General features: G+C 32.4%; 1 protein-coding gene across 1 annotated transcript; it reads right to left on the bottom strand.

The window, feature by feature from the left end:
* Positions 1–7,600: 7,600 nt before the first annotated feature.
* On the bottom strand, positions 7,601–22,496 carry LOC134726860 (uncharacterized). Its single transcript, XM_063591259.1, has 8 exons — positions 22,383–22,496; positions 18,960–19,019; positions 18,177–18,470; positions 15,111–15,230; positions 13,498–13,791; positions 12,353–12,478; positions 9,855–9,983; positions 7,601–8,856 (listed from the first exon to the last, which is right to left on the bottom strand). Exons 1-8 carry the CDS (start codon positions 22,459–22,461, stop codon positions 8,366–8,368), a joined length of 1,593 nt encoding a protein of 530 aa, XP_063447329.1. The 5' UTR covers positions 22,462–22,496; the 3' UTR covers positions 7,601–8,365.
* Positions 22,497–22,594: the final 98 nt, after the last annotated feature.

The raw sequence follows: 22,594 nt of genomic DNA, 5'->3' as shown, positions 1-22,594 counted from the left end.
TGTATTCAATAGCCTGAACAATAGACAGAAAATAAGATATCTACACAGCTATAGCTGAGTTAAAGAGTAAAATTGAGTGCACAGTGTTAAGTAAAATTCAGGTGTCTGTTTATTTTAACATCTTCTGCATTTTCTGCAGGAACTAGAAACGAAAAATGCCCATAAAAATCCAGACAAGAGTTTAAATTAAATGTTGATCATTTTCTCACTGCCTGTTTATAACTACTTAGATTGCAAGACATATAATTTGAGGGATTATTTAAGCTAATTTAGACATTATTAAAAAAAACAGAAATAGCTGCTAATACCGATTAATAGTTTAATAAACATTTCCCTTTTATTTGTGACGGAAACGAATCTGAACCAAAGTATAAGTTGTTATATTAATCAGGGATGATGATATGTTATCTACCGTCTAATATTAATTCTTAAATGGTATAAATACCTTTGGTAATTGGAATCTCAGATTCATCTGGCAGAATACTGGTAGATTTTGTATAGTATTCTAAATAGATAAATTCATAAGTTATATATAAATATACTAAATAAATATATGATTTGGAAAATACGTTGAAGGTATAAAAAGTCATGAGAATTCCGAATGCAATAAGGTTCTATCCGGGCACTCTGGTTCTAAACCCTGGTTCCATCTGGGTTGTTTGGTTCTGAACCTTGGTTCTTTGGTTCGAAACCATGGTAACTGGTTCAACATCCGGGTTGTTTGGTTATAGCAACCCGAATTCCTGGTTCCATCTGGGTTCTTTTCTAGATTATTCTAATGTTCCCGTTGAACTTGAAGAAGATAACCACAAGTATCCGAATAAAAAGGTAAAGTAGGTCAAAGACGCTAAAATTGTTTTATAACATTAAACATTTCAGGATCGACGGTTAAAGAAGCTGTAAGGTATTTATTTTCTCATTCTAATGATTAGGAAACTAGATAAAAATAAAACATCGTTTAGATTTTAAAAACAAATCGAAATGGTTAATTATATCGAACATTATTTTATTTAATTCAGTCGTTCTGTTTTTATTTATTTCCTTTAATATTTCTAGACGTATTAAAACAACAAAATTTGGAGACCTGTCGTTCAATTGGCCAACGATATATGCATATAGCCACTTCACCAGTTGACGAATTGCATATATATTTAAATGCACATTTAAAGTTCGAAGGCATTTTATTTAATAGCCGCTTTGTAATAATATCATATTTGATAGAAATACGTGTGAAGTATATAATATGTAACAAATCGTTTTGTTCAAAACGGAATCTTAAAAGACATTTAAAAAGAAAGTGATGATCAATTTAAGTTTAATTGAAAAATAAGTTATAAAATATAACAATAAATTTGTCAAATTTGATACTACTTGTGAAATATTATTAAGGCATGCATATAATCATTATAGGCCAAAAAGAATCACTTCAAAATGAAGATTGAATATTTTTATTATAAAATTGTGTGTGTGTGTGTGTGTATTAATGACAGTGCTGGTGAAATGCGTAGCACCAGCACACTAGTCAGAACTTCTGTGTTGGTACCATAGAAAAGGAACATAAACTGCGGAGTTACTCTAGTCCGTTCGTCCCGAACGTAAAAAAAAAAGGATTCCGTTGTTTTAACTTTAGTGGCCTCAAACAAATACTACAAAACTTATACACAAAATAAAAAGAAGATGTGTCATAAGTGCCAATAAGAAAACTCCTCAAAAGACTAAATGATACAGAAATTAAAAGCTATAAGTCACCCTACGGCCTTCGACAATGAGCAAAGTCCGTATACCGCATAGTCAGTTATAAAAAGCACTGAGAAAGAAACGGACAAATTATGTACAAAAAATTAACAAAAACAAATATGTAACACATAAGCAAACGACAATTCATGAATTAGAGTCTCCTGACTTGGGACAGGTACATACAAACAGAATGCGGCGGATTAAACATGCTAGCAGGATCCCCACCCTTCACCTCATGTGGCATGAGCGCCAAAGAAGAACTCTCCACAAGAGACCAAGTAGCACAGAAATTAACAACTATATGTCACCATACGGCTTTCAACAATGAGCAAATAGGTATAGAAGATGTTGTATGAGTGCCAATGAGACAAATCTCTATATCCAAATAACAATTTATAAAAGTAAACCATTATAGGTCAATGTACGGCCTTCATACGGAGCCTTTGCTCTCACCGATGCACAAGCTATAAAGGGCCCAAAAACTACTAGTGTAAAACAATTCAATGGAGAAAACCAACGGTCTAATCTAAATAAAAAAACGAGAAACGAGAAAAACGTATAAATTACACAAACAAACGATAACTACTGTACATCAGATTCCTGACTTAGGACAGGTGCAAACATTTGCAGCTGGATGACACATTATTATAACATCACAACATAGAAAAAAACACGATAAAACGAAATTCAACGAGGAAAGCAATGGACAAATGTATAGACCACTGACTTGCGACTGGCACATGCATACTAAATATAGGGCGGGGTTGAACATGTTAGCGGGGTCTTCACCATCTCCCTAACCTAGCTGGGACAATGGTTATTTCCACATACAAAAAAAATGAATTTGAAATTTGGTAGCGTCACTTTTACCGTTCAAGAGTTATCATGTTCCTTTAAAAACATAGAAAATGCTGAATTAGCGTTTTCGTTCTTTTAAATAAGTTTGACTCAATCAAATTTTATAAACCTTATACGTAATGCGTATTACCCCATAACACGCTCTATCAAGTTCGATATTTGGTGGTGTTACTGTTCAAGAGTTATTAGATATAAGAAGTTGGTACTAGTACTAATGATACAGATATCAACACGTAGACTAAAGATAGGAAAGATCATGCTTAATCTGTTGTTTCTGTTCTTTAACTTTAACTTTGCCTCAACCAAATGTTTTGAAACTTATACACAATGCTTATGGTCAATTAACAGTCAAAATTACGTGAATCCTGTTTCTATATGTGGAGTTTACTTGTGTTTTCTTTTCACAAGCAGGGGCATCTGTGGCCCATAGACATATTGTACATTTATTTCAGTAAACGGTTTATTTACTTCCTTTGGCTTCTACTTCTATTAGAATTAACTTGCATATTTTTTTAGGATTGCGGTGCAGTTTGATAACAGACAGTGACCAGCATAAAAAAGTGTTTCACTAGATTGAGCTCTTTGTCTAAGTGACCTTTAAAGGTTCTTCGCACTGAGTTCAGTTTATTGACATGCGTATACCTTCATGTGATTTTTAAGATGCTTAAACAGACTATCCATATCAACATGTCCATCAAATGAAATCCAAGGTAAAATGATTAAACCATTTTGAATTATCAATCTATCACAACTTGCAATACATGGTGCTACTAGAGCAGTAAATATTCTTTCTAATTTTCACAGCAATAAAAAGATTTAGTTTTCATTTGATCAAAACATTCTTCATATCAAAAATTGAGAATGGAAATGTGAAATGTGGTTAAGAGACAGTAACATGACAAAAAAGCAAAAAGCAGTCAAAGGTCACCAATGGGTTTTTAACAAAGTGAGAAAATCCCTCGCCCAGCGGCGGACTTCAAAATGTGTACTAGTTCAAACTCCAATACATAAAACCGATCTTACAATTAAAAATATACAAATATAACTAAATATTTAATAAAAATATAAAAATATTAGATATGAGTGCAATCAGAAAATTCTCCATATACTTCAAACATAATATACAAGTTGTACAATGAGGGCAAAGGTCAAGATCATATAAAGTTTCTCGTGCCACAAGACATCTTATGACAATACATCTTCATGCTACATATTCAGAAGCAAGCTAGGTCAATTTAGAATTATACTACTAGGTCAGGGTAATATACAAAGGAACACACTGTATACATCATGATGATACACCCACACTGCATAGGTCAAGAGTCAAAACGTCATAGTCTGGTCAGGAGTTCCATGCCAAAAAAAAACCACAAAGCAGTCCTGCACGAAATTTCATAACGTATCAATGTCTCATAGCATGATGCACTACACATGCCGAATACAGCAAACATAGGTCAGGGACAGAAACAGAAGACATGTATCTAAACTCAATAGAACAGTACTTGTATTTCAGGTCACTGTATGCAAGTGCCTTCAACATAGAACATAAACTCTCGCAACAATTCAAAGTTAAAACGTCTTTCATAAAAGTTTGAGCAGAATTTTTTGCATCGATTACCTTACCACTGTTAATCGAAAATCGGATCTTAAAACTAGGGTTTACCATTAATTTCTAACCTTACCATGAGATATCACTATGGTAAACTGATAGAAACACTTGATGCAGTCATGAAATTGAATATTTGCAAAAGTACGAAGAGAACAATACAAGACAGAGTAAGAAACAAATGAAAGTAATTATACATACGAACTTTTTATCACAATGCACAAACACGAAACCGTAGTTTACATTCATTTTATTCATTTAAAATGTACGCTCTCGTTAAACAATGGAAATTAACGCTGTATATTTATATAAACGATCAATCTTGTAAATAAGTAAATAAATGAATAGATAGATAGATAGATAGATAGATAGATAGATAGATAGATAGATAGATAGATAGATAGATGGACGGATAGATGGATGGATGGATGGATGGATGAATGGATGGATGGATGGATGGATGGATGGATGGGTGTGGATGGATGGATCAGCTTCAAACTCGATTTAACATATTCCAAAAAAAAAATAGCATGGTTCATCTACTAGGGAGCATTCAGTTTGTTACAAAAGGATGTTGCATACTTTTTTTATCAACATAAATACCTTAAACTTCCTTTGCACTTGATAATAATCTAGATGCACCAGCATTGATTTTAAAAGCTGTTATTTGCCATATTGGTGATTCAACCATATTCGATAAATTGTTGAACTGTATCTCATAGTTCTAAAAACTAGACAACTAGAGATTTTATTAATATACCAGTTTGCTGATTTAACTAGTTACTAAAACTAATTGCCGATTATATAATTAGAAGTACTTGTTTTACTTTTTATATGCAAGTGACCTAACACTCAAACAAACACAGTAGTGACAAAATCATCAAAAATGTTAAAGTTTAAGATGTATGATCTTTTTTCTTAGTTGTTAGTAGCTTTGAACTAGCTGTCAGATAACTGCGAGTACACTTAGATCTGCTGCTACTGTCTTTTTGTTGTTGGGATGTACAAGTACTCTGCCAGGTCCACTTGTTTTTTGTCAATCTGATGAGTTAAACCTTTTTCAACTGATTTTTATAGTTCGTACTTATGTTGTACTGTTATACCACTGTCTCAGGTTAGGGTGAGGGTTGGGATCTGCAAACATGTTTAGCCCCGTTATATTATGTATGTATGTGCCTGTCCAAAGTCTGGACCCTGTTATTCAGTGGTTGTCGTTTGTTTATGTGTTACATATTTGTTTTTGTACATAAATAAGGTCGTTATTTTTCTCATTTGCATTGTTTACATTCTCATTTCGGAGCCGTTTACTGCTGACTATGCGGTATGGGTTTTTCTCATTTTGAAGGCCGTACGGTGACCTATAGTTTGTGTCATTTTGGTCTCTTGTGGACCTGTAATAAGGAAATTGTCTGATATAAAGTATGTTCTAATAATAACTGTCCTTTTATCTGAAACGTGAGTTTTTCGAACAATGTTTTATAATATTCTTTTATACTAAAAAAATCTTGCTGATTCAACATTACAAAATTTATGAATATTTAATCTTGCTTTTTAGAATTATAACCGTTTCTTTTCTTCAAAAACAAATCAGCATCATTTGTTCAAAATGAATTCAATATGACTGCTTAGGCAACCCGTCCACCAAGGCCCTTGAAATCATACTTTTTCTTTTAATTTTTATTATACATATGCGTTTGCTTTACTTAAGTAAATACATGGATGTTGCTAGTACATATGTTTACAGACCCGAGCAAAGACAATAACGTGTGTAACTGAAAAGATGACTGTTTATATTATATCAGATAATTCATTTTATAATTCAAGTTTTCGAACTGGAGTCCGAGGATAGTAATCTTTTGACCTATTCTTTTTTTTTCCAAACAAACAGCACTCTATGACGAGCTATGTAATGAGAACTTGAACTAGCGGTCAGTAATCCAGATATTTACTTTGAGAACTTTAATATTCCAATTACATAAAATGAGGAACAAATTAAATGTGTTACAATTACATACAATCACAGCTAAGTATCCGAGTTGCACGGTTAGACAACTAACAAGTTATTATGTAACCAAAACAAGTTTTCTAAAAATAACTCCAAATCTTAACATATGACATTTTCCTCATGCACAAATTCAGTACATGACCTCAACAATTGGACAGTTAAATTACCGAATTGCATTGCAAAGAAATTCGCAGTTAACATAATTTAATAGTGACCGAGTACCCGAAAATAAGTGGTAAATAATGTTTAGATTACCTCCCTTAAAATAATCACTTCAACCATTAAGGGGATGATTACAAACATATATTTTCATACATAAACATTGAAAAGTGGGATAGACTCTTGCTCCTTGGAAAATCCTCAATGCACATTCTGAAAGAAAATATAAATGCATTTGACTTTTAGGAGGAAACAGTCTTAATATAATGTAAACTTCATCATGTTACTATAATCATTATTACAAATTGAATAAATAAATATCCTTCCACCGAACTGACGAAAAGCTATTTACATGTGGAAAACATCAACATTTAAAGCTTCAATAACAGGAATTATATATAAAAATTCTTAAAAGTTCAGATGTGAGTCTTGTCACTCATAATACATCAGTGTATATAAATGTTGTCGAATAAGTATGGTTATCAGATTCAGAAGGGTTAGTAAGCGATTGTTACATCCCAGCTCCTTTATTCTACCGAAGGTGATCTGAGCCAGACCACCCCTCCCAGATCGCTCCTGTGCGATGTTCTTTGTTTCACCTACTTTCCTTAGTTCAGTTACAGTTTAGCGGGAATGTTTATTTCACAATAAAACTAAGAAATATTCATACGAAAAAGAGTAACTATCAAATTTATCTGGAAAAAAGCCAGTGTCTTTGCTAGGATTCGAACTCAAGACCTACACCATATCTAACAAGGATGACACGATACAAACTCACTGTAACTGAAATTAACAATGAGGGTCGGTTGAAGACAAAACTTTACGACAAAAGAGATGATTTCAGCTTTCCAATTGTGAACTTTCCATTTCTAAGTAGCAACATTCCAGCCAGGGTTTCCGCAGGCGGTCGCCAGTTTCGCAATTTGCGAAAAAATAATAATTTTGGCGATTAAAATTCGTCATTGGCGAAAGAATTTGGCGAAAGAAATATATATAACGATTTATTTTCAGCCATCTTGTTTATTTACTTTTTTCGGTTTTCTCTAACTTTACCGATCATTCAATACTCTGGAAAAAAGGAAATTTTTAAAAGAAAAATATAATTGTGTTACTTGGCGAAAAAAATAATAAAGTGGCGAAAAATATATTGTTTTGGCAAAAGAGGTGGCGAAAAAAAAAAAATGACCCAGGGGAAACCCTGATTCCAGCAGCACCTGCATACGGGGTATATATCTCCCAATTGACACGATATTCCCGTGCTTGCATTTCCTATGTTGATTTTCTTGATAGAGGGTTACTGCTCACAAGGAAGTTTTTAAACCAAGAGTTCCAAATGGTGAAGTTGAAATCATCCCTTCGTAAATTTCACGGACGCCATCACAAGTTGGTTGACCGTTATGGAATAAACGTTTCACAAATGATAACGGATATGTTCCTTACGTCGTAATTGCAAACCCCCTTCCTTTCATGAATTTGACCTACCGAATTAGACTATTTACCGGATTTGTAATCACATAAGCAACACGACGAGACTGCATGAGGAGCAGGATCTGTTTACCCTTTCGGAGCACTTGAGATCACCCCTAGTTTTTGGCGGGGTTCGTGTTGTTTATTCTTTAGTTTTCTATGTTGTGTCATGTGTACTATTGTTTTTCTGTTTGTCTTTTTCATTTTTAGCCATGGCGTTCTCAGTTTGTTTTAGATTTATGAGTTTGACTGTCCCTTTGGTATCTTTAGGTCCCTCTTTTAACACATTTGAAATTGTGTCCGGGCTCATAAAAGGTATATATAGATATATACAGTCTGTATATTGATATATAGTGTTTTTCAAGGATTTTGTGGCAATCTAGACTAAATTTTATGAAATGTAAATAAGTTTTTTTCTGACATGGAACAGCTGGTATGTAAAGCAGTTTTCTCATTCGTACTTGATGCGTCAATGTGAGAACACCCTCTGGCCTCCGTCCATCGGGATGATCTTACACTGACACACCACGCCCTCATGGGATAACTATAAAATACTGATGTAAATCCGATTCCGTCGTTGCATGTAATTCAGGTTCAGTAGATTCATAAGTATGTACACTTAAATTACGTTGGGTTGTTAATAACTGATATTGATTTTGGGTAGATTCAGATTCATAAACTTGTTCAACTGAGGTTCGATAATTTGATAATGATTCGTATTCAGTTAAGGTGTCTCCCGTCTGTTGTATTATATCTGTAATGGCTTGAGGCTCACGAGGAGTTGTATTATTTTCATAGTAGTTCTCATTTGTCTCGGGTAAACTCATATCAGTCATTTCATTGTACCATATCGCGGTATAGTTCGACGAATCAACCCTTTCTGTTATAATTTGATCTTGGCGAACTGAGCGGGTTAGCGAATGCTTCGATTGGTGTCTTTGGTAACACATAACTGTGATTGTGACTGAAGCAGCTATTGATATGGAAACCAGTGCAGATACTACAATAATCATGTCCATACTAGCTACAAAATAAAACAAATACATCTTAACCAAAATGCAAATGAAATTAATACAAATGGTTTAGATTATGGTTCTTTTAAAATGAACATAAGATCAGGTGAGAAATCACAATGTAAACAATTTTAACTGGAGACATGTCCCTTGATTCTGGGAAATAGTTTGTAATGGGCACTAAATTTTGTTTGACAAATCGTTAACATGATTTTAAATTGTTAAAGGTTAACAAAACTGTTTATAATTATCTCTGGTAACTAATGGCCGTCATAACATTGTGGTTTATTGTGGTATAGTCAGAGGATTCAAATGTGTATGCTTTATTTGACAGAGGATGAAACACATTATACTTGCACGAATCAACCCTTATCAATGCAATCATCGTTTATATGAACAATCAAAAATCCAATTCTAGTATAAAACCCATGTTCATCTTGACGTGGACTTTTCCGCACACTTCTCATTATTAACCCGATTTCATTAGTCGCTGAAAAAAGACATGTGAAAATGTGTAATAATTACATGCCCAGGTTGTGTCAGTTAATGAAGTTTATCTTAGAGTTGTCAAATCAACTTTAATTTAAGTATAAACCTGATGGTTTTGACAAATTTTGAACTTTCATGCGAAATTTTGAATATTACAATATTTCCATTTCGTTATTAGACGTTTTAATTATTTAGTTCGATAAGGGACTTCTGCTTTAATTTTTTTTGAATTTTAATTATGACCACGATTTCAATATTCAATAGACATTAAAAAAAAATTTAATACTGCAACTGATGCATGTATCCTTTTTACATGTATTATTGTTTGTTATTTGACCGCGATGCTGTTTTTTCACTATTTTTGATTTTTGATGTTTCGTGTCTTTTTTTATCTGAGCGTCACTGATGAGTCTTATGTAGACGAAACGCGCGTCTGGCGTATAAAATTATAATCCTGGTACTTTTGATAACTTTTTTCTTTCATTAATTTGACTATTGATTACATAAAAGATGCCACTACCTTTTATTTCTTTTGTGTTCTTTTTAACCTTTGTCGAATAATGATGAACGTTCTCAGTAGTCAAAATGGACGGATTAATTATTGGCTGCTTATCGTAATGTGTAGTCAAAATGGACGTTGTTATTGAATCTGAGAAAAAAAGAATTATTAAGACAGATACAATAAATATATATATGTGGTTGCCTTCGGCTGTTGTTTGCTCTATGATCGGGTGGTTGTCGCTTTGACATATTCACCATTTCCTTTCTCAATTTTATATATAGCTAAGTAGTCTGTAAAAAAAATTAGAGGTTCCAAAGAGCCTGTGTCGCTCACCTTTGTTTTTGGACATATATCAAATATTTTGTAGACAGAAAGAGACTTCGTGACAAAAAACTCTATTTTGTTGAGCTTGCATTACTGACTTTAAGTCTGTTTAGTTTGTTTCACTTATTTATAGATCGTTCCTTTCTGACAATTTTTGTGATTTAGAGTTTCTATTTATATCTATTTTGATTTGAATCATATGAGATATAACAGAAAAAATGCTTCTCTCAAGACATCAAAGTTTTCATAATAATCAAGTCAAAAATAAAAAAATAAATATTTGTAAAACTTATAGCCCATATCTCCTATAAGAATTTGTTTAACAGTTTCGACATATATCATGTATATGGGCAATTGGTAGAGCATATTATTTTGAACATATTATTTGTTTCTTACTAGATCTGATTTTCACTATTAATAACAGTTAACAAAATAATAGAAAAAATTGGTTTCTACAACTATATTCTAATTTTAGCCAAGCCAGCCATATAAGTTAGTAGGCGGAGTTACCTGACACTTTATTATATTAAAATTAACACCTTAATGATGATGGCGGACAAGTTTGGTTAGATTTGTCTCAGTAAACGTAGTTTCAGAGGAGAACATTTTTGTAAAAAAATTACAGTAATTTACAAAAAAGGTTAAAAAATTATTATAAAATATTTTGATGTATGTTTACCCAACGTCATATTTGCTGTAAATAAATTAGTTTCAGAGCTATAAGCCAAAACAAATATTTCACTCCCATGTTATATTATTAGTCAGAGCAGCCATATTGGTTGATGAACGGGGTTATCGGATAATTTTTTTAAAGAAGGTGATTTGGGCCAAGTTTAGTTCAATTTTGCCCAGTAGTTTCAGAGTAGAAAAGTTTTGTAAAAAACTTACAAACATTGACGAGAAATTGCGAAAAATTGTCTTTAAAGTTTGATTACTCTTTATGGGGTCAATTGACAATTTTTGTCATGTTGCCTTATTTGAAGATCTATCTTTCCTGAACAATATCAAAGGTACCAGGATTATAATTTAGTACGCCAAACGCGTGTTTCGTCTACATAAGACTTATAAGTGACGTTCCTATCAAAACATTTATAAAGCCAAATAAGTACAATGTAAAAAAGCATCGAGGATCTAAAATTTCAGAAGTTGTGCCAAATACGGCTCAAGTAATCTATGATCTGGGATAAGAAAATCCTTAATTTTTCGAAAAATTCATAGTTTTGTAAAAAGGAGGAAATTTATAGAAATGACCACATTATTGATATGAAAATTGTAGTGTAATTGTACAAACATTGTAAAGATGAAATAACTGGTATAATTGTCACCACATAAGATATTTTAACAAAGCAAAACAGACGTTATTACTAACCATTCACATAATGGCAAAATAGTTGAAAAACAAATATAATGTGTACAAGTTAATGAAATATACTTAACAATCTGGACATTTGAACAAATCTTAAGCAATTGTTTAATTATTACTGAATGTACCTCAAAAGACAAGTCTGAACATTATTTAAAGACTGAAATTATCTATTTTTTTTATTTTTCAATCTTTAAAGAGCTGTTAGTATCAACATATAAAAAAGAAGATGTGGTATGTTTGCCAATGAGACAACTATCCACAAAAGACCAAAATGACACAAACATTAACAACTATAGGTAACCGTAAGGCCTTCAACAATGAGGAAAGCCCATACCGCATAGTCAGCTATAAAAGGCCCCTATAAACAATGTAAAACAATTCAAACGAGAAAACTAGCAGACTTATTTATGTAAAACAAATGAATGAAAAACAAATATGTAACAAATAAACAAACGACAACCACTTAATTACAGACTCAATGACCGTTTCGGAATAAGAGAATAAAAACTGCTGTTATTATCAAACAGATCTAGATCTAGAACAACAAACATCCTTCAGGTATATGTTCGATGCAGTTATATAATTTTTGAACCTTTAACTTATTACAATTTAGAAAGAATTGATGCTTTAACTAAAAATCTAAATAATGGAAATCCAAATCAAAATTCTGTCGTCATTCAAACATACGATAAAAATCAGTTAAATCTGAAAAAGTCATGGTTTACGATACGTAGGTTTATTCTGGTGTTTGATTTCTACCCCATAAAATTTTCTCTTTGAAAAGCTTTATTTATTTATTCATATACACTTAACTTCTTTATATTACGTTTTTTTCTGTCGTTGTTTCTGTCTTTTCTGTCCAATTCGCTTTTTCCGTCATCCCTTATGCCAATTTCTTTTCCATCGCATGTAGTTTGCTCAATATTTGCACTATAATCGGAATTCTCTAAACCTACAAGAACAAACAAAGATTAGCTACATTTCCGAACTCCCCTTAGAATGTTATTGTTAGCACAGCGTTTACCATTTTCTTTGTTATTTGTGAGCAGAGCGTTTACTTTTCAGATTGTGCTTCGCAAGTTAGGTAAACTAATTAATTCCCAGCGGATTGCAAGGGGAAAAGTAAAACACCGTATAAAAAAGACTACTAGTTACATGTATGCCTAATTTCAAAATGTTACAGGTTATGAATGTTGTTTTGTAATTTTTATTTGAAGACCAAAGTCTAAGCTTCAAAAGTATAAAGAATGAAAACCAAATACGAACAAGAGGTAAAAGTGCTGAAATCCGGAAAAGATTATTTTCTCCCTTATAAGATGAAATTTTGTCATTTGTATAATCCTAACGGTTATGACTAGGCTGAAAATGCCACCTGTAATAAAGTTTATTTTCAAAGGAGCTGTTTAGCCAAAGCTGTAGTTTATAGTCTGGATATAATATAATAATATGCACATAAATCAAGCAATACAGTAACAGTATTTTAGCGTTACGAATGGCTTTCGATAGTATCAATGTACTTAGTAATGTATTTCCTGATGTGTATTTGTCCATGGGACGAATACAATGGTGTCGTTCGTGACATTTAAAATTAAGGACGTTAACTGTAAGTATGTGCTTTGCACAAGGACTTCTTTCATTTATAATCCCTTAAACAAATTAGGACAAGGAAGTATACTTTATATTCAACCGGGAAATAATGAAATTAACTAATATGATAAAATTGCATAATAGAACCTGTTTGACTTAAACCAAATATTATATCTTGTGATCGGGCATAGCATTTGCATTAATTTGAGCACCACGAGAAACATTATGATTATGTCGCAATCAGTAACGTAATTATATTCAAACAAACGATGCCAAAAAATTTGGCACTACAAAAGTCCTTCGTCGGCATCAAAGACAACAACCCGAAATAGCACCAATTTTCATTTCGAAATCAAAAATGTTTTAAAATAAATTATTACATACCATGATTACCCTGTCTTTTACAGTGATATTTCACATATAGGTACTTTGTAACAAAAAAACATGGATTTCCAAATATAGCTTTGTTCACTGGAAGAAGGCATGTTTGCTGTTCATGACATTCATCATTTAAGACTTTAAGGGTATGTTCGTGGTGGTCACAATGAGTACTTTCTATGCCCCAGAACTGTGAACATCGTTCACTATCTGAAAGTCCACGACCAAAGTTTGCATCATCAAACAACATAACAAAGTTTTTCGGACAGGTAATATTCAGTGTTTCTCCTTGACAAAGATCTGAAATTAGTCTTCAATTATTCATGATATTCAATTATAATAGAATACTCGATTTTATTAAAGGTTTAATAAAAGTGCATATTTTAATTAAATATAAAGAATTTGTTTTCTTCGTATATTCATAATTGCTGTATATTTTTCCATCATGGATATTTTTTTACTTGAAATGTGGAGGTGCAATTGCAATTGTGATGGATGGTTTCATGTTTGCTTGGTTATTAAATCTTGACAACATTTCTAAGATTTCTTTTGAAATATTCACAAAATGCATAATATCATGCAATGTTTACTGATGTGGTTGTTTATTCTAATTGAGGCGTAGGATTTTATAGCTTACTAAACATTTATTAGATACAAGATCATTTTCCCTCAACAGGGTTTTCTCTTTATTGGCGGTTGTGCGGATTGTTATTTTGTTTAGAAGAGCATTGAGGATTCAAAATTTCAACAAGTTGTGTCAAATACGGCTAAAGTAATCTATGCATGGGATAAGAAAAACCTTAGTTTTTCGAAAGGCTTTAATTTTTTTAAACAGGTAATGTATAGAAATGACCACATTATTGATATGAAAATTTTAGTGTAATAGTAAAAACATTGTAGAGATGAAATAACTGGTATAATTGTCACCATATAAGATAGTTTAACAAAGAAAAAACAGACGTTTTTACTACCCATTCACATATGACAAAATAGTTGTAAAACAAATATTATGTGTACAGGTAAAAAACATCAACTTAACAATCTAAACATTTGAACAAATCTTAATCAATTGTTTAATCATCACTGAATGTACCTAAAAATACAAGTCTACACATTATTTATAGACTGAAAATAGCTATTTTTGTATTTTTCAATCTTTTAAGAGCTGTTAGTATCAACATGACCGTTTCGGAATAAAGAATAACAACTGCTGTTATTGTCAAAGAGATCTAGCGCAACACACATCCTTCAGGTATATGTTCGATGCAGCTATATGATGTTTTAACCTGTAGCTAGCTAATTACAAAAAGTATTGATGCTATAACTAAAAATCTGAATAATGGAAATCCAAATCTAACGAATAATTCAAAAATTTTAGGAATTTACCCTGAATATGAAATCATCAAGTCGGTGAATTTATCAAAAAAAATCTTGTAGAATTTAAAAAATAATAAAGAAATTTTGTAGTCATTCAAGCATATGTTAAAAATCAGTCAAACCTGAAAAAGTCACTTTTAAGGTACGTAGGTTTATTCTGGTGTTAAATTTCTACCCCATAAAATTTTATCTTTGAAAAGCTATGATTGTTTATTCATATACATATATCTTCTTTATATTACGTTTTTTTCTGTCGTTTTTTCTGTCTTTTCTGTCTAATTTGCCTTTTCTGTCATCCCTCATGTCTTTTCCATCGTATGTAGTTTGCTCAAAAGTTGCACTATTATTGGAATTCTCTAAACCTTCAAAAACAAAAAAAGATTAGCTGCATTTCCAAACTCCCTTCAGAATGTTAATGCTAGCATAGCGTGCACTCTTCTCTTTGTTATTTGTTAGCAGAGCGTTTACCTTCAGATTGTGCTTTGCTAGTAAGGAAAAGGCAATCCAACGCGGATTGCAAGGGGAAAAGTAAAACACCGTATAAAAAGAACTACTAGTTATGGCTAAATTTCAAAATGTTACAGGCTATGCGGAAATCCGGAAAAGATTACTTCCTCTCTTGAATGATGACATTTTGACAGTTGTGTAATCTAAAAAAGAGGGAAGACAGATTGTAGAGGGACACTCAAATTCATCAATCGAAAAATAAACTGACAACGCCATGGCTAAAAATGAAAAGGACAAACAGACAAACAATAGTACACATGACACAACATGGAAAACTAAAAAATTAACAACACGAACCCCACGAAAAACTCGGGATGATCTCAGGTGCTCCGAAAGGTTAAGGAGATCCTGCTTCACATATGGCACCCGTTGTGTTGCTTTAAAGTGGGACGAAAGATACCAAAGGGACAGTCAACTAAGAGATATCAAATCCGATAAGTAGTATAATTCGGTAGGAGATTTCGTATAGCGTTAGATTATCGGAATTCCAATGGAGAATAACTGTGCACCTTTTATTGCGGACCTGTTTTCGTATTGCTATGAGTTACAATTTATGACAAAAATCAGCAAAGACCCATCGAAATAACATCTGATACACAAATGCTAATACTACTTTTTTTTTACTATATTTGGATGATATATCTCAATAATGACGACTTCAGTATGTATACAAAAGAAATTTATTCTGTTGAACTTACTTTAAATAAAGCTAATACTAACAATGACCACTGACCTTTCTTCGATCTTTATATATATATCATTAACTGAAAGTTTAATACTCAAATTTATGATAAAAGAGATGATTTCTCATTTCCTATCGTTAATTATATATTTTTAGATCATGACGTAACCTTGTCACCATGGCCATCTTACGGTGTTTATATATTTCAACTTGTACGATTCGCACGTGTATGTAACGATGTTTTAGATTTTAACGAGAGAAATTTATGTGTTACTGAAAAATTATTACACCAGGGTTTACGTTATCACAAACTAGTCAAAACATTTACTAGATTTTATCATCGGCATAAGGACATCATTCATAAATATAGCTCAACATGCAGACTTAAAATACGTTTAGGTATTTCACATCCAATATGTTAAGGAAATATTCTTTATAAAGCACAAACCTGTCAGCATTTCCCTCAGAAGCTTACAAAACCTTTGAATAGACGTATTAAGAAAGGTAAAGGTACGATACTGTTGTCATGTCATTTTAGATTGCACATTTTGGCGTTAATATTAATTCACTTATAGGGTCTTTGCGTCGGAACTAAACACTTTTATTTTCTTTGGTTACATCTTCTGACATCAGACTCGGACTTCTCTTGAACTGAATTTAAATGTGCGTATTTTTATGCGTTAATTTTTCTACATTGGCTAGCGGTATAGGAGGAGGGGTGAGATTTTATAAACATGTTGAACCCCGCCCCTTTTTGTGCCTGTCCCAAGTCAGGAGCATCTTGCCTTTGTTAGTCTTGTATGATTTTTAATTTAAGGTTCTTATGTATAATTTGGAGTTAAGTATGGCGTTCACTATCATTGAATTATTATGTATATTTGTTTAGGGGCGTGCTGAAGGATACCTTCGGGTGTGGGAATTTCTCGCTGCATGGAAAACCTGTTGGTGACCTTCTGCTGTTGTCTGCTCTATGGTTGGGTTGTTATCTCTTTGACACATTCCCCATTCCCATTCTCAATTTTATCAGATTTATGAAAGGGAAGGGGATTGTAGTTACGATGTAAGGAACATATCCTATATCATTTGTGAAACGGTTATTCTATAACGGTCAACCCACTCGTGGTGGCGTCCGTAAAATTTATCAAGAAAATCATGATAGGAAATGCAAACACTGGAATAGCGTATCAATTGGGAGATATATACACCGTATGAAGGTGCTGCTTGAATGTTGCTACTTAGAAATGGAAAGTTCACCATTAGAAAGCTGAAATCATCTCTTTTGTCGTTAAGTTTTGTTTTCAATCGACCCTCATTTTCAATTTCTAGAGGTAGATTAAACTGTATATGTTGTATCCTTTTTCTCTAGTTCAATGGGATGGATGCATTCGGTATAGTCACCAAATTTTGAATTATATAGTGAAAGAACATCATCTATATAGCGGAAAGTAGAGTTAAAGGATATTGCTAACTTATCATCATTCTTTTCTGTATGAAATCAGCCTCATAATAATAAAGAAACAAGTTTAGTTTGTTTCCATTTGAATGACGATATACTGTTGAGGGTCATGTTCTCCGAACGTAACAAATATGTTGTCAATCAGGAAATCAAGTATCTTGATAATGTCAGTTTCATAGTGATTCTTTACAAAGTAGAATTTATCCCGTCCTAAATCAAGATGCTTGTATCTTCTTTTCAATTCAATTTGTCTTTTGGTTTGGATTGTGGAATACAGTTATAAAGTGTAGAAAAGTCAAATGTTTTAATACTATTACAAGATGAAAGAGAGTTAGATTGTATGTACTCTAAAAGATCTTTGGAATTTGTAAGTAACCACATCTGATTCACGCCACTTCTAAAATAGGCAGTTTCACAATAACTTTGAAGCCCGTCTTTGATTGCTGATATAAAAGATGTTAATTATTAAGAAAGAGGTTTCGTGGATTATTTGAAAGACCCAGCAATATACGGTTGTTTGTAAGGACACTTATGTACTTTAGGTATCCAATACAGTGATGGGAGATCCAACAAAAGTCCTTCGTCAGCATCAGAGACAATAACCCTAAAAAGCACCAATTTTCATTTCGAAATCATTTTTTTTTTAAATAAATCATTACATACCATGATTTCCCTGTCTTTTACAGTGATATTTCACATATAGGTACTCTGTAACAATAAAACATGGATTTCCAAATACAGTTTTGTCCACTGGAAGAAGGCATGTTTGCTGGTCATGACATTTATCATTTAAGACTTTAAGGGTATGTTCGTGGTGGTCACAATGAGTACTTTCTATGCCCCAGAACTGTGTACATCGTTCACTATCTGAATGTCCACGACCAAAGTTTGCATCATCAAACACAATAACAAAGTTTTTTGGACAGGTAATATTCAGTGTTTCTCCTTGACAAAGATCTGAAATTAGTCATAAATTATTCATGATATTCAATTACAATAGAATAATCGGTTTAATGAAAGGTTTGATAAAAGTGCATATTATTTTTGAATATGAAGAATTTATTTGTTCTTATATTCATCATTGCTGTTTATTTTTCCATCATGGATATTTTTACTTGAAATAAGTGTAGGTGAAATTGCAATTTTGCGACGGATGGTTTCATGTTTGTTTGGTTATAACATCTTGACAACATTTCTACGATTTCTTTTGAAATATTCACAAAATGCATAATATCATGCAATGTTGACTGATGTGGTTGTTTATTCTTATTGAGGCGTGGCATTTTATAGCTTTCTTGATATTTATAAGATACAAGATTATTTTCCCTCAACAGGGTTTTCTCTTTATTGGCGGGTGTGTGGATTATTGTTTTGTTTTCTTGTTATCTGAATAGTGCATAGTTTGTAAGATTTTGGCTTATATTTATAAGTAAATATTATACATACATAGGTTAATTATCTTTTCATCTTCATCTGGAATAGTGCTGGTAGATTTTGTAATGACATCTACAATATTTTAACTATATTCTACAAAGGCATTTATTGTGATATAATCTTTCAGTTGAATCGAGGTCAGGGGTGGCATGTCAGTATCTGCTAAAAGTCAAATGGCTGTATTTTTCACCTTTGTCGGGTTGTTTTCTCTTTGACCTATGGTCACCTATATTTCCATTTTCAGTTTTAGTTTCGACATTTTCGTTGTTAATGTATGTGTCATATTCATTGTACTTAGTTTATTCTGTTACCTGTTTTGACATCGGTCTCGGACTACTTTTTAACGAAGTTCAACTGCTTATATAACTGTGTTTGCTATTTTACATTGTTAAGAGGTATGATTTGCTGTGTTGGAGACCCATAGGTAGACACAAGCTGTTTTCTACTATTTGGTTGGGTTGTGATCTTTTTGACAAATTCCCTATTTCAGTGTTATGAATAAACTCACCACATATACCAGGACTTAATTTTGAATATACGCCAGACGCGCGTTTCGTCTACAAAAGACTAATCAGTGACGCTTGAATCCAAACAAGTTAAAAAGGCCAAATAAAGTACGAAGTTGAAGAGTAATGAGGACCAAAGTTTCTAAAAGCTTTACCAAATACAGCTAAGGTACGCTAATATATGCCTGAAGTAGAAAAGTTAATTTATAAATATAACCATATCAATGATAATTCATGTCAGCACAAAAGTGCTGACTACTGGGCTGGTGGTATCCTCGGGGAAATAAATCTCCACCAGCAGTGGCCTCACCCCATGGTAGTAAATTAACTCATCATAGATACCAGAACTACATTTTGTATAAACGCCTGATGCGCGTTTCGTCTACAAAAGACTTATCAGTGACGCTCGAATACCAAAGAGTTAAAGAGGCCAAATAAAGTACGAAGTTGAATAGCATTGAGGACCAAAATTCCTAAAAGTTTTTCCAAATACGGCTATTGCAATCTAATCTACGCCTGAGGTAGAAAAGCCTTAGTATTTCAAAAATTCAAAATTTTGTTATCAGTTAATTTATAAATATGACCCTATCAATGATAATTCATGTCAGCACAAAAGTGCTGACTACTGGGATGGTGTTACTCTCGGGAAATAACTACATAATTGTGTTACTACTTAGTACTTAGTATGATGAGTTGCAGACTTCATCGAATTTATTAGAGACGTTAAAGGACTGATATAAGAGAAAACAATGCCGCCACATGTGAATTTTGACCAATGATGCAAATTCCTCCAATGAATTAAGTAAAACATGATGGGTATAATTCGTCTGATTTAATATAACATGTTTAATTTGCTCCTATTTGACTCAGCATTTTTGAGCCAGCAATAATAATGTAACTTCTAGTATTCAAAAGTTAAAACGGTTTAAATAAGAGTATATAAACATCCTAAGAGGAGCTCTAAAACTATAGGATTTGTGGAGCTCTACAACTACATGCTTTTTGGAGATTTATAACTATACTTATTTCCTCTTCTATATGCATGTTATCCCAATTACTTAGTTTCCTGTAGGAGAAGAATTTGTGTAAGTGACTTGTCGATTGTTTTCCAGTCCATTGTGTTGTATTTAATTTATGTGTGCATTTATTTATCTTTTTCTGAATAGAAATATTGTTACACACACTTAATTGTAGTCCCGATCTCACTTTCACTTCATCATAACCACACTTCAGTATTTTCTGCTTATGGAGAATATCCCTGTTAATGAGTTAGTATATTTATATCGGAAATTATGTTAAAAAAAGTCCGAGTCTGATATCAGAAGAAGTATCAAAAGAAACTAAACAAAGTGACAATCAACATAATTTAACAAAGCCATCATAAACTCCACATTGTACATAAGAAACTAAAATTAAAAATAATGCAAGACTAACAAAGGCCAGAGGCTCCTGACTTTGGACAGGCGCAAAACTGCGGCGTGGTAAAACATTTTTATGAGATCCCAGTCCTTCCCTTTACCTTTAGACTATGTGAAAAAAAAACGCATAACAATCCGCACATAGAAATTCAGTTCAAGAGAAGTCCGAGTCTGATGTCAGAAGATGTAACCGGAGAAAATAAACAAAATGACACTAATACATAAATAGCAACAGACTACTAGCAGTTAATGACATGCCAGCTGCAGACCTCAATAAAACTGATTGAAAGTTTATATCTTCATTATATGAATATCAAGCAAAATTAATCTCTTTAGGGGTTAAGTTTCATACCATCATAAAATATATGAGAAGAAAATAACCCGTATCATGTCATTAACTGTTTTAAGAACAAATGTTTCTTTGACGTATTTGGCACAACTTTTTGGAATTTTGATCCTCTGTGCTCTTCAACTTTGTACTTTTTTGTCTTTATAAATATTTTGATATTAGCGTCACTGATGAATCTTATGTAGACGAAACGCGTGTCTAGTGTACAACAGTATAATTCTGTCACTTTTGATAGCTATTTATTGCCAATGCAACACCCATCAAGAAAATAAATACTACAGCCAAAATATGCAATCTTTAATGACCTGACAACAATATCGTAACTATATCCCTTCCTAAGGGTGTACTTAGGTGAGGTTTTAGAATAAGTGTCAAATGTTCAGACTCCTCAGTGTTTTCCCATACGATACAAGGTAAAATATTTTGCCCCATAACACCGATTTATCTTTTAGCATAAAGTAAAATCACAAAAATACTGAACTCAGAGGAAAATCAATTAGGAAAGTCCATAATCACATGGCAAATTCAAATAACAAAACGCAAATAAAACGAATGGACAAGAACTGTCATATTCCTGACTTGGTACAGGCATTTTCAAATGTAGAAAATGGTGGATTAATGAGATAATAAGACTTAAGAATTCATAAAAAGACATTTGACAAAATCAAGAAGATTATTAATTTTCTTTCTTTTGATTTGAGACCAACATAATAGCAATGCAAATATAAGGTAAAAGTCCAAGTCAGCCTTTTCCCGTCATATTTTATAAATTAAATATCTCAAAAAGGAGTTCCATGACCTATCAATATATTTAGTTTCTTTAAATCATTATCTCATACTCTTCCAGCTTCTGTTTAAAGTATTTTTCAGTAATACATCGCTAAAATCTAATACGTTGTTGTATACACGAGCGAATCGTAAAAGTTGAGATATATAAACATGATAAACACCATAAAGATGGATAATAAACAATAGGAATTTAGAAAAAAAAATCTGCATTTTAAACTCTTAATACTTTCCAAAAAAAAAGCGAAGTGAACACAGATATTCCGGAATAGCAATATTCTAAAATATTTTGAAGTAATTAAAAAAAATCATACTTTCAAAAATTCATTCTGCTTTTTAACTATGTTGCTTAAGATATTAATGAAAACATCCTTACCAGATAATGCAAATGTTAAGCAGTATTTTCTCATGAACAAACAAATATAAAGAAAGAAAAATCGTCTCATCATAAACATTATCTGTATATTACTGTTATGACCGTTTTTGTAGATATTTGTTCCGGAAATAAACTCTACCCGTGAAGTAGGTCACATGAGGTTGTGCGTAAATATTCATCCGTATGAAAACACACTAATTCATATAAATGTA

The sequence above is a fragment of the Mytilus trossulus genome, chromosome 7 (assembly GCF_036588685.1).
Source record: "Mytilus trossulus isolate FHL-02 chromosome 7, PNRI_Mtr1.1.1.hap1, whole genome shotgun sequence".
NCBI classification, from domain to species: domain Eukaryota; kingdom Metazoa; phylum Mollusca; class Bivalvia; order Mytilida; family Mytilidae; genus Mytilus; species Mytilus trossulus.
Note: the sequence above shows the minus strand (reverse complement) of the source record. Positions and strands in the feature narration are given on the sequence as shown.